We start from the raw sequence: 13,145 nt of genomic DNA, 5'->3' as shown, positions 1-13,145 counted from the left end.
TGTTTCCTCTGCCGTATTTTTTTCGAATCCGTTAGAAAAATTAGAAAGTATTTATATTTGCCTGTAATTCTCCAACAATTTAATATCGTCGCTAAATAGCAAAACAACCTTAGCAGTTTGCATAAGTTTAGGAAAGGCACCCAAACACATTGAAAGATTAAGTATAATCGTGAGTAGTGTAGGTAATAAGTCATAAGAAATATAATTTGTTTAATATTAAGGTACGTAATTTACATCATCTCCTCTGCTATTATTTAGCGTTCTAAATGCCAATATTATCTCACTTTCATCAGTTGGGCTTACGAAAAAAGAATGCGCGTGTTGCTTAACATAACCAAATGAGTATTAAGTATTTCTTCTATTCGGAGTGCTGGTGGCTAAGTTTACCAAGTACTCGTTGAAAGTATTTGCGAGTGATGTGCCAGATAGCCTTTGCGCACAATGTTCAATTTATGTTAACGTGTCTTTGCAATAATCAGGCTTTAATACGCAGTTAATATTTTTACAATGTTTATTTGGCTCATTTTTGTTTCATGTTAACAAATAGATTGCATTAATATTCTTGCTTAGCTTTTTTCATCAACGTATTTAGTTTGTTTTTGCATGTCTAAAAATTGTACTAGATCATGATTGCCTTTAGATTGTAGAAAGGTATGACATAAACTATTTTGTATTTTCACTACGATACGTGTAAAAGTGTTATATTTATATCGCGAGTGCTGTATTAAAGCAATTCTGAGCAAGCGTGCTTCTAGGAGAGCGGGTAAGGGGCTGCACACGCATCGGACCAGAATTAGCTTGAAGCTTGCGCTGCGCTTGCAGAATGTGAATCAAAGTCTGACGAACAGGAAGCTTTTTGAACCGTCCAGCATTGTGTGCACCGGCAGGATTCTGTGTAACTACGTATTTTCATAACGCTAACGATGAACACCGACGCAGCAGACGACAAAAGCACGCGATACCTCCCGAGCAGTTGAGGCTAAGCCGGGAGACGCTCTACGGCGCTTGTGCGGCTCATCGCCACAGGATGTCGTCGTGCTCGTCGCCCCTCCTGCAAGAGGAGAGGTTGCTTCCCGGAATACTCGAAGGCCAAAATAGGGACCATCGCAATTCTCTGCTCCGACAGCGGAGCATGTCGTACAGTTACTCTAGGTGAAAAAGCATGAAATGCTGTTGTAGCTCCTCTTGTGTGTGATTGTACAATGGGTAGGTAGTGGGTTGACTTTTTGTTTGCGCATCACATACACCACGGCAAAAAAAAAATCATTTCAGATTCTAGTTTGACTTAATTTTCGTCGGGTCAATGCTACTTGTTGAATCACAAAAGGTTCACTAAAAAGCCACGGCTTTGATCGAATTGTGACAGATTTATTGGGGCTGGTATACGTCAAGTACACCTGCTATTCCAAGAACGATTTGTGGTCTAACGAAGTATTTGAAAATAAAATGGCGTCGGTATATGAAAATGAGTCTTCGAAAGGCTCTCACGTCTTTCATTTGCTCGCCGTCACGCGCTAGACAGAACGAAAATAAATCATTCTTGTTAAGAAAAACGTATTTCTCTTTGACAAGAGCTTCGTTGTATCTTAAGGTTGTCTCAGAAAAGGCACAAGCGTTACCTTAAGGCCTTGTAGTGAAGGAGCCATAATTGATCATAAAAACTCTTCTCATAGCACGTTTGGATGATGACTTTGTTTACGAAGCAGATCTATTTATTCTGGCTCGTTCCCTCATTCCAAATACACGAAGTAGCAAAGTTAGTGTTTGAAATATAGAATAAGCGTGCTTAGTTAGCATTGTGTCACTTAGAGGAATTTATAAAGGATTTTTGAAAGGTACATGCGCTACTCAAAACAATATTGCTTTTTGTTTGATTCATCTTCAAACATTTTTTTTTTATTCAAACGTGTTCGCGCCTTGCGAGTACTGGAACGTCTGTCGGTAATTCTTTATTGTTATTTTCCCCGGTTAATGACATAGAAGAGAAGCACCGAAGCAACCAATATCTCCTTATTTTGTTCTTTTGGGGAGTGAATATGAACCGTTAAATTTTAGTCGGTTTGTCAGATGAGATGGATGTTTGTTCATGTATCACTGCAAACACTGTTGTTGACAAATTACGGCGAAGTAAAAAAAATAACTTTTTTGTAAAACAAATAAAGCTATATGCTGAGCCTTTTACAGCAGATACTGTAGCTTTTGATCAATGATGCCGTTAGAAAGAAGCTGATTTATTTTCAATTTAGCGCTAAACACAGGAACTAATGTCGTGAAGCCTATACACTCCGTGCGGGAACTATAGGGGGCGCTTTGAAAAACGCGCGCAGCGCCGCTAGCGGAGGAGCTGGCGTTCGACTGTGAGGCGCGTTCAGCAGCCTGCGGCGCCTTTTCGCATGCCAAGCTGTGGCGGCGGAAGCGCGCACGGACGAAACTTTTGCTTTTTGAGCCGATACGTTGAGGGTGACGTTGCATGAACGCTGGGGCAGACCTAAGAAGGACATTTAGCTGTTCTCCTCTTCTTATATATTGAGTTTTAGTCGCTATTCGGGGGAATTTCTCTAGTTGCGGCCAAAAAAGGAGTTGGAGCAATTTTCCGAAAAGCAAGACTGCCGCCACCATAATTGTTTTGAGTGGGAAATTTATTTCGCTCGTCGCTGAAAACGTAGGACTGCTAGAACGATGATATTGGAGGCGAGTGAGATGTTCACTAAGTTTCTGCACGAAGTGTGCCAAGTTTCATTAAGACAGCAGGTGTGAAAGTTGTTTCTAACGAATAAAGAAATACAGCTGTACAGTATATCCAATATTGGACCCAAAATGTTGTGTTATAGCGGGCTGTGCAAAGTGCAGATTTGGGCACACAGGTGCTTGGACTCAACAGTAACATGACACAGCACTTATTATACAAAAAAAAAGGTGGCATAGGGAAACCAGGTGAAAATTTAGTTTGGGCGGCGTAACTAAATGGGAACTGGCTTTGACCGTCAAAGGCTGTCAGAAAATACCACTCATCGTGGGAGGTGCACATTTTACAGGTAGGAAGGGACCAGTGGACGGTACTTCCAGTTCGAACCACTTTGCGATAGGTGGCTCTAAAGCCGGGAAAAAAAAATTGTTGTCTACAGAACTCGGGGTGTCAGTGTTTCCACATCCAAAAGGAGGCTGATCAAGAAAGAAAGCACACCACATAAACTTCCATACTCAAACACCGATTCTCCAGTGATTCCGAGTTTCATGGTTGTTTTCTTTAGATTTATATTTGTCACTTTTTTTACCGTTCGCATCTTTCTTCATGAAGTACAGATTGCGTGCCATATTTGTCCGGAAATATCATCGACACGTACAACGAGGACGATACTTCTTCCTCCAACTAAATGGGCACTGCATACCCGCGAGTGTGGGATGGCATTTCAGTTCGTCCCGTCGGCGCTAACACATGTAGGCGTCACTGGTACGAAAACAAACGCAGAGCGCAAAGCGGCAGTGTAGAATATGTCAGCCGTGCCGACAGTGGCAGACAAGATCGGGAGACCAAATTTCTCGCGTCGTACGGCACGGCTCCATCGTGGTCGCTGTCCCACAAAACATCGGCGAGGTGAAAAACTGTGAAACTTTGTCTCCACGAGATACGACGCATAACTATTGAAGCACTTAATGACGCAGCACAGGCAGCACTTCATGCTGTGAACCCAGCGCAACAGCACCACTCCGACTTCAACGCGTACTGTACCAACGTACGCGGCGTGGTTTCGGTTTCGTTTTCTCTGGGGTGCTCACTGCCTACCTTCGGTACCGGCCGCGCGGCGGCGCGCCAGTCGCGTCGCACGGAGTGTATTGACGTTACCACGCTATTGCTATGTGACGTAGCTATGATCTAAAGGAACTAACTCACTTAACACGATAAACAGAACAGTGCACACAAAGACAAGGACAGAGGAAAAGAACATGCACGACAGACAAGCGCTGACTAGCAACTGAATTTATACACAAAAGGAAGAAGAAGAGGACGTTCTGAAAGACGCACAGGGCACGCAATGCGTGTCACACGCGACACAACACCATTTAACTACAATGCCTTGGCCCCATAGTCCATCTGTTCATCATGTCATCATACCAACTCGCCCAACTTACAACACTTCTGTAACTCGCTTAAAATATGTTTAACATACTTTTATTTGAGTTGATTCAACCGGACATGAAATTGCTTTTGAAACAGATTGCAAATACAGTTAGCCACGTTTTTTGAAGGCCCTTATAAGTAAAGCTGAGATTACAAAAAACAAAAAAGGTTTCGGGTATGTCTTTAACGTTTGTGTGTGAACTAGCTCTTAAAAAGTGCCTGGTCTAATAAGCGAGGCTCCATTGTTAAAAACACGTCGTGAGCTGACTTTTCGATGGAACACGGAGAAAGTCAATCACACCAGCAAATGACGATGCTACGATTAAATATAAAAATACAATATCTAGAGTCAAAAAAAGAAAGAGCAAATGGAACATGTTCACTGTCCCCGTGCAGGTTGCATTTCTTGGTATAATCGTATTATGAGCTTCGTCGTTCGCTGGAAATCCTTCTGTTGTTCGCCTGATTGGCTCTCTCCATGTTCTGCAGAAAAGCGAACTCACCAACCTTTTCTTAAAGTGTACACCAGCACGTCTCTATGCGAAGCGCAAGTTCGTCTGCTACTTGGACATGGGTCGCGATGATAACGGAACGCCGAGCTCTTATTGGCTGATTGAACAACACAATAGCGGGTAGACCTCAAGGCTTTCAAATCCACCCACTCTCCTTTCAATCATAGCCAATCGGAGCTCGGCGTCGTTCTGACGTCACCGAAACTCCTGCGCAAGGAGCAGACGAACTTGCTCTCCGCATAGCCAGTTTCACTTTGAATCCGACCAAAGCCGACACTAGCATCCGATGCAGCCAATCAATCAGCTCCAAAAGTGCATCGTCACGCCTTTAATCACCTCCGCGCGTTTCCCGTAACCGACGAGCCGAACCACGCACACTCAATGAGCCGAGATCCTGCGTTTTCGGCTTTGTTCGATCGTAGCGTTGGCTATGTGTGGACTTGAGGGGAAGCGGAGTATAGCGCTACCTCTATTTTGTCAAAGTATACTACGCCCATATCACAGGCCTTCTTCGCCCGAAACTTGTGAGCGCAAACCGGAGACACATTCACTCCGTTGATGCGCACGACATTTCACCACCACCCTCCAAGAAACATTCGAAGAAGACGCTTATTAAAACCTGCTGCGTAAAGAAAAAAAAAACAGTAAACGACAAAATAAATTTTAAAAAAGAAGTCCGAACGAACACGTCACTCGAGAAACGTTTCACGCGGCGCTTCGTGATGAACGCCCGGCCTCGGCATACAACGTGTCAGGCCTCTTGTAAATCAGTACCCACGGCTCGAAAAGGGAAGGCCTCTTACAACCCTGCACATGCGTGCCTCTGTGAAGCTCGGCGGCATAATGCTAAGTCGTGATTGCTGTCACTAGCAAATAGATGCAAGCGGAGAGTGCCCTCGCGGTTTCCATTCAAGCTTGGGCTGACTGTGCGCCGGCCGTTGCGAACTCGCGCCTTTACACAAAATGATTAGACAGTTTTTTATCAGTCTACCGATCTGCCTAGTGTGAGGCAGATTGGTATGAGGAACCAAAAGGCGCCTTTTGGCTATGCCCGATGGTGTGGGTGGTGCTGACGCCTAAATCGGCTGCTTGGAATGGTCTCTCACACGCTCGATGGGTGGTGTTTGAAGTTCTTCGTGTGCCTGGAAGATGCGAAGGACGGTGATGATGCATGTGTTGCAGCGACATTTTGTTTTGTTTTTGTTGTGCACGACTGGCATCTTGTTCTTCATGACGTCCGTTCTGGTTCATGTGAGTGTAAGTGAGTTGTTTTATTTTCACCATCTTGATTGCGTCTAAGTTGTTGCACGTGCACCCTAACCGGGACTTGTGAGGTATGGCGAAGCTTTCGGTTGTACGTCAAAAGACCTACAAGTGGTCCAAATTTATCCTCAGTCTTCAGCTGGCGCATATGCAAGAATTTCTTTCTATTAAATTGACCCGCAAGCCCAAATATCTTTTTTTTTTTTAAATTTGTGATGTCTAAGAATATAAATTGGGTAACCCAAAATCATATCTTTCTCGATGAGATGGCTTAACTGCATACAATTGAGTATTAAAATGTAAGTGGGGGGGGGGGGGGGGGTACTTATCTGGCAATTTTAGTATTACGTAAGGAGACACCTATTTATTACTTTACGTTTTGTCCTCAAAAATGCGTAAAAAAAATCAAGCCACTCACGTGCGTAACGCATACAGCGCCGCACAGTGACCGCTTTTAGAACTAGTAAATCTTGTTGCCTTTCTCGAGGTACCGACCGCCTCATCCAGGAAGACCACTGCAGTCAATGCATTGGTGATGTGCAGCGTACGCTTTTTCCCTGAGCTTCATTAACTTGTGCTCTTGAACTAGTGACTACGTAACGCCAAGTTTCAACTCGCGCGCTTTCGATTCTATGTCTTTATATATCCCTTGAATTCTTTACGAAGACACCATTCAGAAATGCGTGGCCATTTGTAGCGGCATACTTGTACCAATACCCAACAAAAAGAACAGGAACTGAGAATCTACGTTTCCGTCGACTGTATTTTCAAATATTGCTTCCGGGCAGCTTAGACATCTAATTTAGGAAAATTCTAGCGGATCGGTATACTCCCATTGTGGTAAAAAATATAATGACATCCATAATTTGAGAACATTGACAATTTACTCATAATCGAGTCTTTCAAGCCAGCAATATTTAAACAACTCCTACTTCTATCACGTTAGACCTATTTTAACTTTTCATCACATAAAATATGACTGAGATATCCAGGGGTTTACGTAAAATAAGGTTAAATAGAAAATATCACGTGAAATTAACTCTACGCCTTCGCAACGCAGCGGCCACGGAACCCATTTGCCAACCAAACCGTATGCGAGCTCATCCGGCTAACGCCTTCAACTGCACAATCAACATCCAGGAAGCAACTACACATCGTGAATCCCAGGGAAGCAGCAGCGGAAGCAAACCCCACTAGAATTCCTCTAGCAGAACGAGCTCAACGCATATGCACGACATTCCCCAGCATCTACGAGCATCGTCACAATCTTAAGGCAACGACGGCGGACGACATGCTAGAAGAAATCTACCGCACGCACGGTCACCTGCTCCTAGCGACAAACCCCGCGAACGGTCGACGACTGCTCTATTGCTCCATTCCGAAGGTGGGCAACACTAGCCTCAAAACGTTTCTGCTCGGTTTGGACAAGCGCCACATAGGAAAATACACCGATGACTCGATGCACTACTACATCAGAACCGCAATGGGTCTGCCGAGACTATTGAACCAGAAACGCGTTAACGCGTCCACAATAAACAAAACCTTCAAGGTAATGTTTGTTAGACATCCGTTCGAACGTCTGGTGTCCTTTTTCCTGGACAAAGGTCGACGCAACACCAAGACTGGTGACCACTACTACTACAAATACTGGAACAAGGCCATGGCGAAGGCAAGGGGGGGCAAGGTCGACACGAAGAAGGACGTTATAAAGTTCTCCGAATTTGTGAATATAATCCTCACCACAGAACCCGCCACTTATGATCTTCACTGGCAGTTGTACTCCGACAGGTGCAAGCCCTGCTGGGTGAATTATAACTACATCGGCACCTTGGACGACCTGCACAAGATGAACGAATTGATAGGTGCCAAAGAGGAGCTCAATCTGTGGGAGAACAAGGGCCCCAGCAACACGAATAACGCGACGCTGGTGCTCTTCTCGCAGCTCCCAAAGTCGACGGTGATGAAACTGTACAGGATATACTATCCAGACTTTCTCATGTTCGGCTTTCCGATAGACGACTACTTGAGTGTGGCGAAGTCTGAGTGAGCGAGCACCGAGACCTGAAACTCTGGAGTTTTGAGCAGCGCCTCTGGCCAGCAAACTATATGCCGAGAAACTGAGGGATAGAAGTTAAAAAGTGCGCGCGGGAACACTAGAACGCCGAGCCCTGATTTGAATGATTAGTGGGTAGACCTAAAGCTAGCAGCCTCTGTCTCCATTGCACTCGTCGAACGTGCTAAAACGCGGAACGCCAGCGACTTGCGTTCGGCTTTCGTGGAGGGTGGACGGGAGACAAAGGCAGTCTTTGTCTCCCCTACACTAGTCGAATGGGTTAGAGTGCTGAATGCTGGCGTCCAACGTTTAGCTTTCGCATTCTATCGCGTTAGACGAGTGCAGTGAAGACAAAGGCTGTTAGCTTTAGGTCTACCCACTAATCATCCGAATCAGAGCGGTGCGTTCTGACGTCTGTACGTGCTCTCGTTTCCCCATAATATTTCTAGGGCGTATTTTGGTTGCGTGTCATTACGCTTTCACTACGTTGCTGACGTGAGAAGAACGCGTTTTTGGCATTTCCAGAGAACGCTGACGCCCCACGAGCAGCATATATATATATATTTTTAGGCGCAATGATAGGCGCATAGACAGACGCCGACAAATGCTTGTGTTCGAACGTTACTCGTACATTATCGGACGCTACAGCGCCGCCTTTATGGTAGAGTTTTGCAGACGCTGCAGCCAGCATTACATGGTTGCGTCTTGAGCAGAGTCGGTCTTGAAGGCCCGCTCGCTCCCCCTGGCCGAGAGAAACAGCCTTTTGTCTCTTACCATTGGGGTGTCAAGTGTGGTGCGGATTGCAGTGTGCGCTTTATTGTCGATATTTTTTTTTTTAGTATTACCAATACCTACTTTGAGGTGTCCCAAGTCAGTCAGTCAACCAATTGTTGTGTCCTCAGTGCCAACGATCGGGTAACCAAACTGATGGAAACTTCGGCTATGAGACTCTCCATAAGAAAATAAAACAATCGAAAACGGTGCAGCCTGGTGAACAAAAAAAAAAAAAAACGTTCAGTGCTTCGTGTTTCTAGTTTGTGATGAGAAACCTCGGTGCAGACAATTATTGTTTAAGCTGCACTAAAACGTCTCTGACTTTGCTTCGTTAAAAGTTTAACTTGTTGAGGATGCTTCACCAACTCTGGAAGCACCTACATAATTAACAGGCATGTAGTACTTCTACACGGTGGGAGGAACGAAATTTCAAACCAACCACCAAATATAAAGAGCGAAAGAAAGTGCGGCCAAAATGATTAGCATCACATTTGAGACTAAATCATTGATACTTGCTTTCAGCTAATGAGTCACAGCGACCCACCAGGCCTCAAAGTGTTCTCGCAATTCGCCAAGGTTAAGATCAAAGTTCGCTCATAATTATGCGGCATAGACCAATAACATCGTTGTTAATTATTGATGGCTTTCTTTTTTTTGAGAATATATAAGAAAGACAAAGCTACTTGGAAAGTAATCTTCAAGAAACCAGCATGGCCGATTATCTCTCACTGTATTCAACCCATCTATTAACCCGCGAACAATCAATCGCACTGCAAATAAATATTTTATCTGATGTTTTCAATTGAAGGGGGTGCATAGGGTCAGAAGTTGTGGTTTTAATATATTTGGAATGCATAAGTCGGTAAGGTTAGCACCCTAGAAAGTAAATGGTAAACAAAATTTGGTAGTTTACGACAATTCCGGCACTAGTTGTTTTTAAATTTTCAGAACACAGGTGCAAATGCACTTTACTTTTTTTGGGCATACTCGGAATGATAAAACGTAAAAACGTTAAAAATACGAATTGCTACGGTGCATGCAAGATGCCACTGTTAATTGTTTTAACATACATACTGTCACACACTATAAAAATACACCGAGGTCAATTTGAGGTGGTCCAATAGTAAAGACCAAATAGAAAAGAAAAATAATTTTCCGGCACTTTCGCCTAACTGCTGTGTGGGAAATATTCCGACGAAGCCTGCGTTCCTTCATATTCCGTTGGTGCAGCTTTCTTGCCAGTCATGGGCTTAGCAATGCTGCTGCCAGTAATAAAGAAACTGTTTTCAATGAAAATGAGTCCTCATTCTTATTTCCACTTTTTAGAGACGCATCATTATTTTAGTCGAAACTGGAAAAGGATTGGAAGATTTATTTAATTGACTGAATTGCGTTGGAGAAGTATGTTTTACGTAGCTAAAGGGTATCTTCTGGGTTCGATAATAATTTTACTAGAAAAAAATATTTGACACATATTACCAAGGCATGTGAGGGATCGTCTCTTGCTCCGACATAATTGTGTTCGACGTATTACTTACCAAGTGATAAGGAAAAACACGACTGAAAGGCGGGTGCGGCATCCATCAGAGTCACTTGCTACAGCTCCCAAACAACACTTCTTGTACCGAACTATATCAAACAATTGTCGGGTACACCATGATATAGTTTGCAGGTTTTATATGTCATAACGCGGCAAAGAAAGCTTTAAACCGGGTAATTTTCATACTTGCCTCAATACCGTTGAATACAATAAAGGAGTAGTTGGCTTTTGGGGGAGGAAGGGGTGATGTTTAAGGATGTACGTGAAAGTGAATTTTCCTTCCTAACCATAGGGCCACCCCTCCCTTCGACGAGATTATGCGTCTTCCACAAATTAAAGTTTACCGTATTAAAAAAATTACAAAAAACACGATACAACAGGACGCACAAGAAAAATTTCATCTACGCTTACACAGTTCCAGAGCACCACTCTTTAGAATGTCATACACGAACCTAGATTGTATTACAAAAAAACACAGTTGGTGTCCATTCATCGTTGCGTTTGAAGTGAAAGGCAATCAGCGACGAACACAACGTAATAGAAAGCTATATTTTCACCCAAATAAAATCTATGAAGCAACACTAACAAAGAAGGGCCAAGAAAAAATCAAAACGAGACTAAAATGTTTGCGTTTACGGCACAGGGACGGACACGCTGAATCACGCGAAAGTTTCGATCTTTGTTCGAGACTCGCAACAAAATCTCCCGGAAACGTGCAAACACACTTTTTTTTTAAATACATTCTGCTGTTGAACAATGGCAGAGGATGCGTGTCGTCAACGGCACGACAATCAGTGGCCTACTTTCACAAATAGATGGCCGTGTGGTACTCGTCCTTCGATGCAGCCACGAAACTCTCCACCCATGCCGTCCCTTTGTCCAACAGAAAACCCGTTTGTAAAGCAAACACGGGCACTTGAAATGAAACCACTCGGTCAAGTTGTTTTATTTTAAGGATTTACGTAAACTGATGATAGTAACAGCTTAAAAAGAAACAGGGCGTGGCTTTTGCGCACGCTTATTGCTTCGTAATTTGTTCTTCGGCATTCTTATCGACTACTGCTGGAACCGATTATCCGAGAAGCGATAATGAAATACTCAGGGTTCGCCATTTGGAGTACAAGTTAGTCTACTTCTTTTTCAGGGGTTCTGGTGACGTAAGGACACCGAGGCCTAATTGGTTCTGATTAGAAGGATAGAGGGTATACCTCAAGGCAGCTTGCTTTAAGGTTTATCAACTATCTTTCATGTCAAATCAGAGCTCAGCTTTCGGACGTCACCACAACCCCCAGCAAAAGAAGCAGACGAACTTGAGCTCTGCATAGAATTGTTATGTGCATACACAGGGTTCCACCAATTTTATTTACGAGTTCGAATACCACGAAAGAGCTCGGTTATGAGCATGTTGTCCTTTCCAGCCTGATTGCAGATCGACAAACCCTATGTCAACCTGATGAGAGTTGTGAAAGTTAGACTTAATGAGTGAATCGGAGCTGTTGACTATTTTGCGTAAAAAAACCTGTACATTCCAGTAGAGAAATTCTACAGAAGCGTATAGAGGTGTCTGGATAATGCAGATATTCTCACTCTCGCTGAACAGTGGTCAACAGGCCTACCCACTGCACCTGCAGCACAGCGTCACACACACTGAATTTATGCCTGCTTACCTATATGTTGCAGCTGCAGATTTGATTCATCATGGTCTACATATGTCACTCAATAACTCGTTCTGTTTGCATGGCTCTGCAGATCTGACTGTATCAACGTGTATCAACAGCCTAGACCTACAATCGCAGCTGTGACGGATAGTACTAACAAAAGCTTGAACGTATCTGCGTCCTAAGTGCTGGTTATTTGTTTGACATATGAACGGTTCTGTGATTGAATTAGAAATAGGTTACTTCACTTATTGAATCCTACTGGGTCATTGAGGTTGCGATGAAAAAGCACAATGACGTTGATTTGTTACTTACCTCATACGTTTATCATGTTTACTTAGGTTCGGTTCCAACCATAGACACCAACGAATATAAAGAAGTCATAGGATGCTATCGATTTTAAGGAAGTTATTAGAATCCCTTGTATCGTTAATGCTTCCCAAACTGGTTATACAATATGTTATTACCGAGACATTGAATTGCCAAACTTTCAAATATGCACTTTTTGACTTGCTTAAAAGGTACTCGAAGGTCATTGTGGTGTCGTTGGTCTAATTAAAATTGAAACGTTCAACACACCTTTAACGAGGGCTCTAAATAAAGTTCGAGCTCCTTCATTAGTAACGTTATTTTCGACTCATACTGGAGAAATTCATCAATTTTAAACAGAGATTAGTGACCCTTCTAATTAAGTATTTTATAATATAAAAGTTTGTCGATGAAAGGTTGAAAACAGCGACATCGATTCAATCTTAATATTGAGCGAAAACCACCTATCAATCGAAAGATAAATAAATAGATGGAAAAGTATATTTAGAAAATAAAATCACAAAATATTGTGAACTATTTAATCTTTACATTAAGCTGTGTGGTGTTCAGATACGATATGTTACTTTAATTTAAAAGCCCAATTATCCTATTAAGCTTTCATTACAATTGCAACGTCATCTATTAACACAAATCGGAAATCCATAATAAAGCTATTATTGCCGTCGTATTAAGCAACGTCCTATTAAACAGAAAATAATTAAACAGTACATTAATCTTTGTTCAACTCAGGAAAACCCAAATTCCCGCCTAAACCAGTTGTAGACGAAGCAGTCCCCTTCGCTTCAACGAAGAGATGGCTGGAATTTTATTACCGAGGAATAAATTCCGAGTCGTCATTGGAGCCTCGAAGACGTTATGAAGAACGAGATTCTTTATAACCGTCGCATGGGTTTAC

At 43.0% G+C, this 13,145-nt stretch overlaps 1 protein-coding gene across 1 annotated transcript; it reads left to right on the top strand.

Moving 5' to 3' along the window:
* The first annotated feature begins 7,186 nt into the window (after positions 1-7,186).
* Positions 7,187-7,942, top strand: LOC8040763 (carbohydrate sulfotransferase 11-like). Its single transcript, XM_002401130.3, has one exon. It carries the CDS (start codon positions 7,187-7,189, stop codon positions 7,940-7,942), a length of 756 nt encoding a protein of 251 aa, XP_002401174.2.
* Positions 7,943-13,145: the final 5,203 nt, after the last annotated feature.

This window comes from Ixodes scapularis, unplaced genomic scaffold (genome assembly GCF_016920785.2).
Source record: "Ixodes scapularis isolate PalLabHiFi unplaced genomic scaffold, ASM1692078v2 PGA_scaffold12__126_contigs__length_90152505, whole genome shotgun sequence".
NCBI classification, from domain to species: domain Eukaryota; kingdom Metazoa; phylum Arthropoda; class Arachnida; order Ixodida; family Ixodidae; genus Ixodes; species Ixodes scapularis.
The sequence above is the reverse complement of the archived record's forward strand: the minus strand, read 5'-3'. Positions and strand labels throughout refer to the sequence as shown.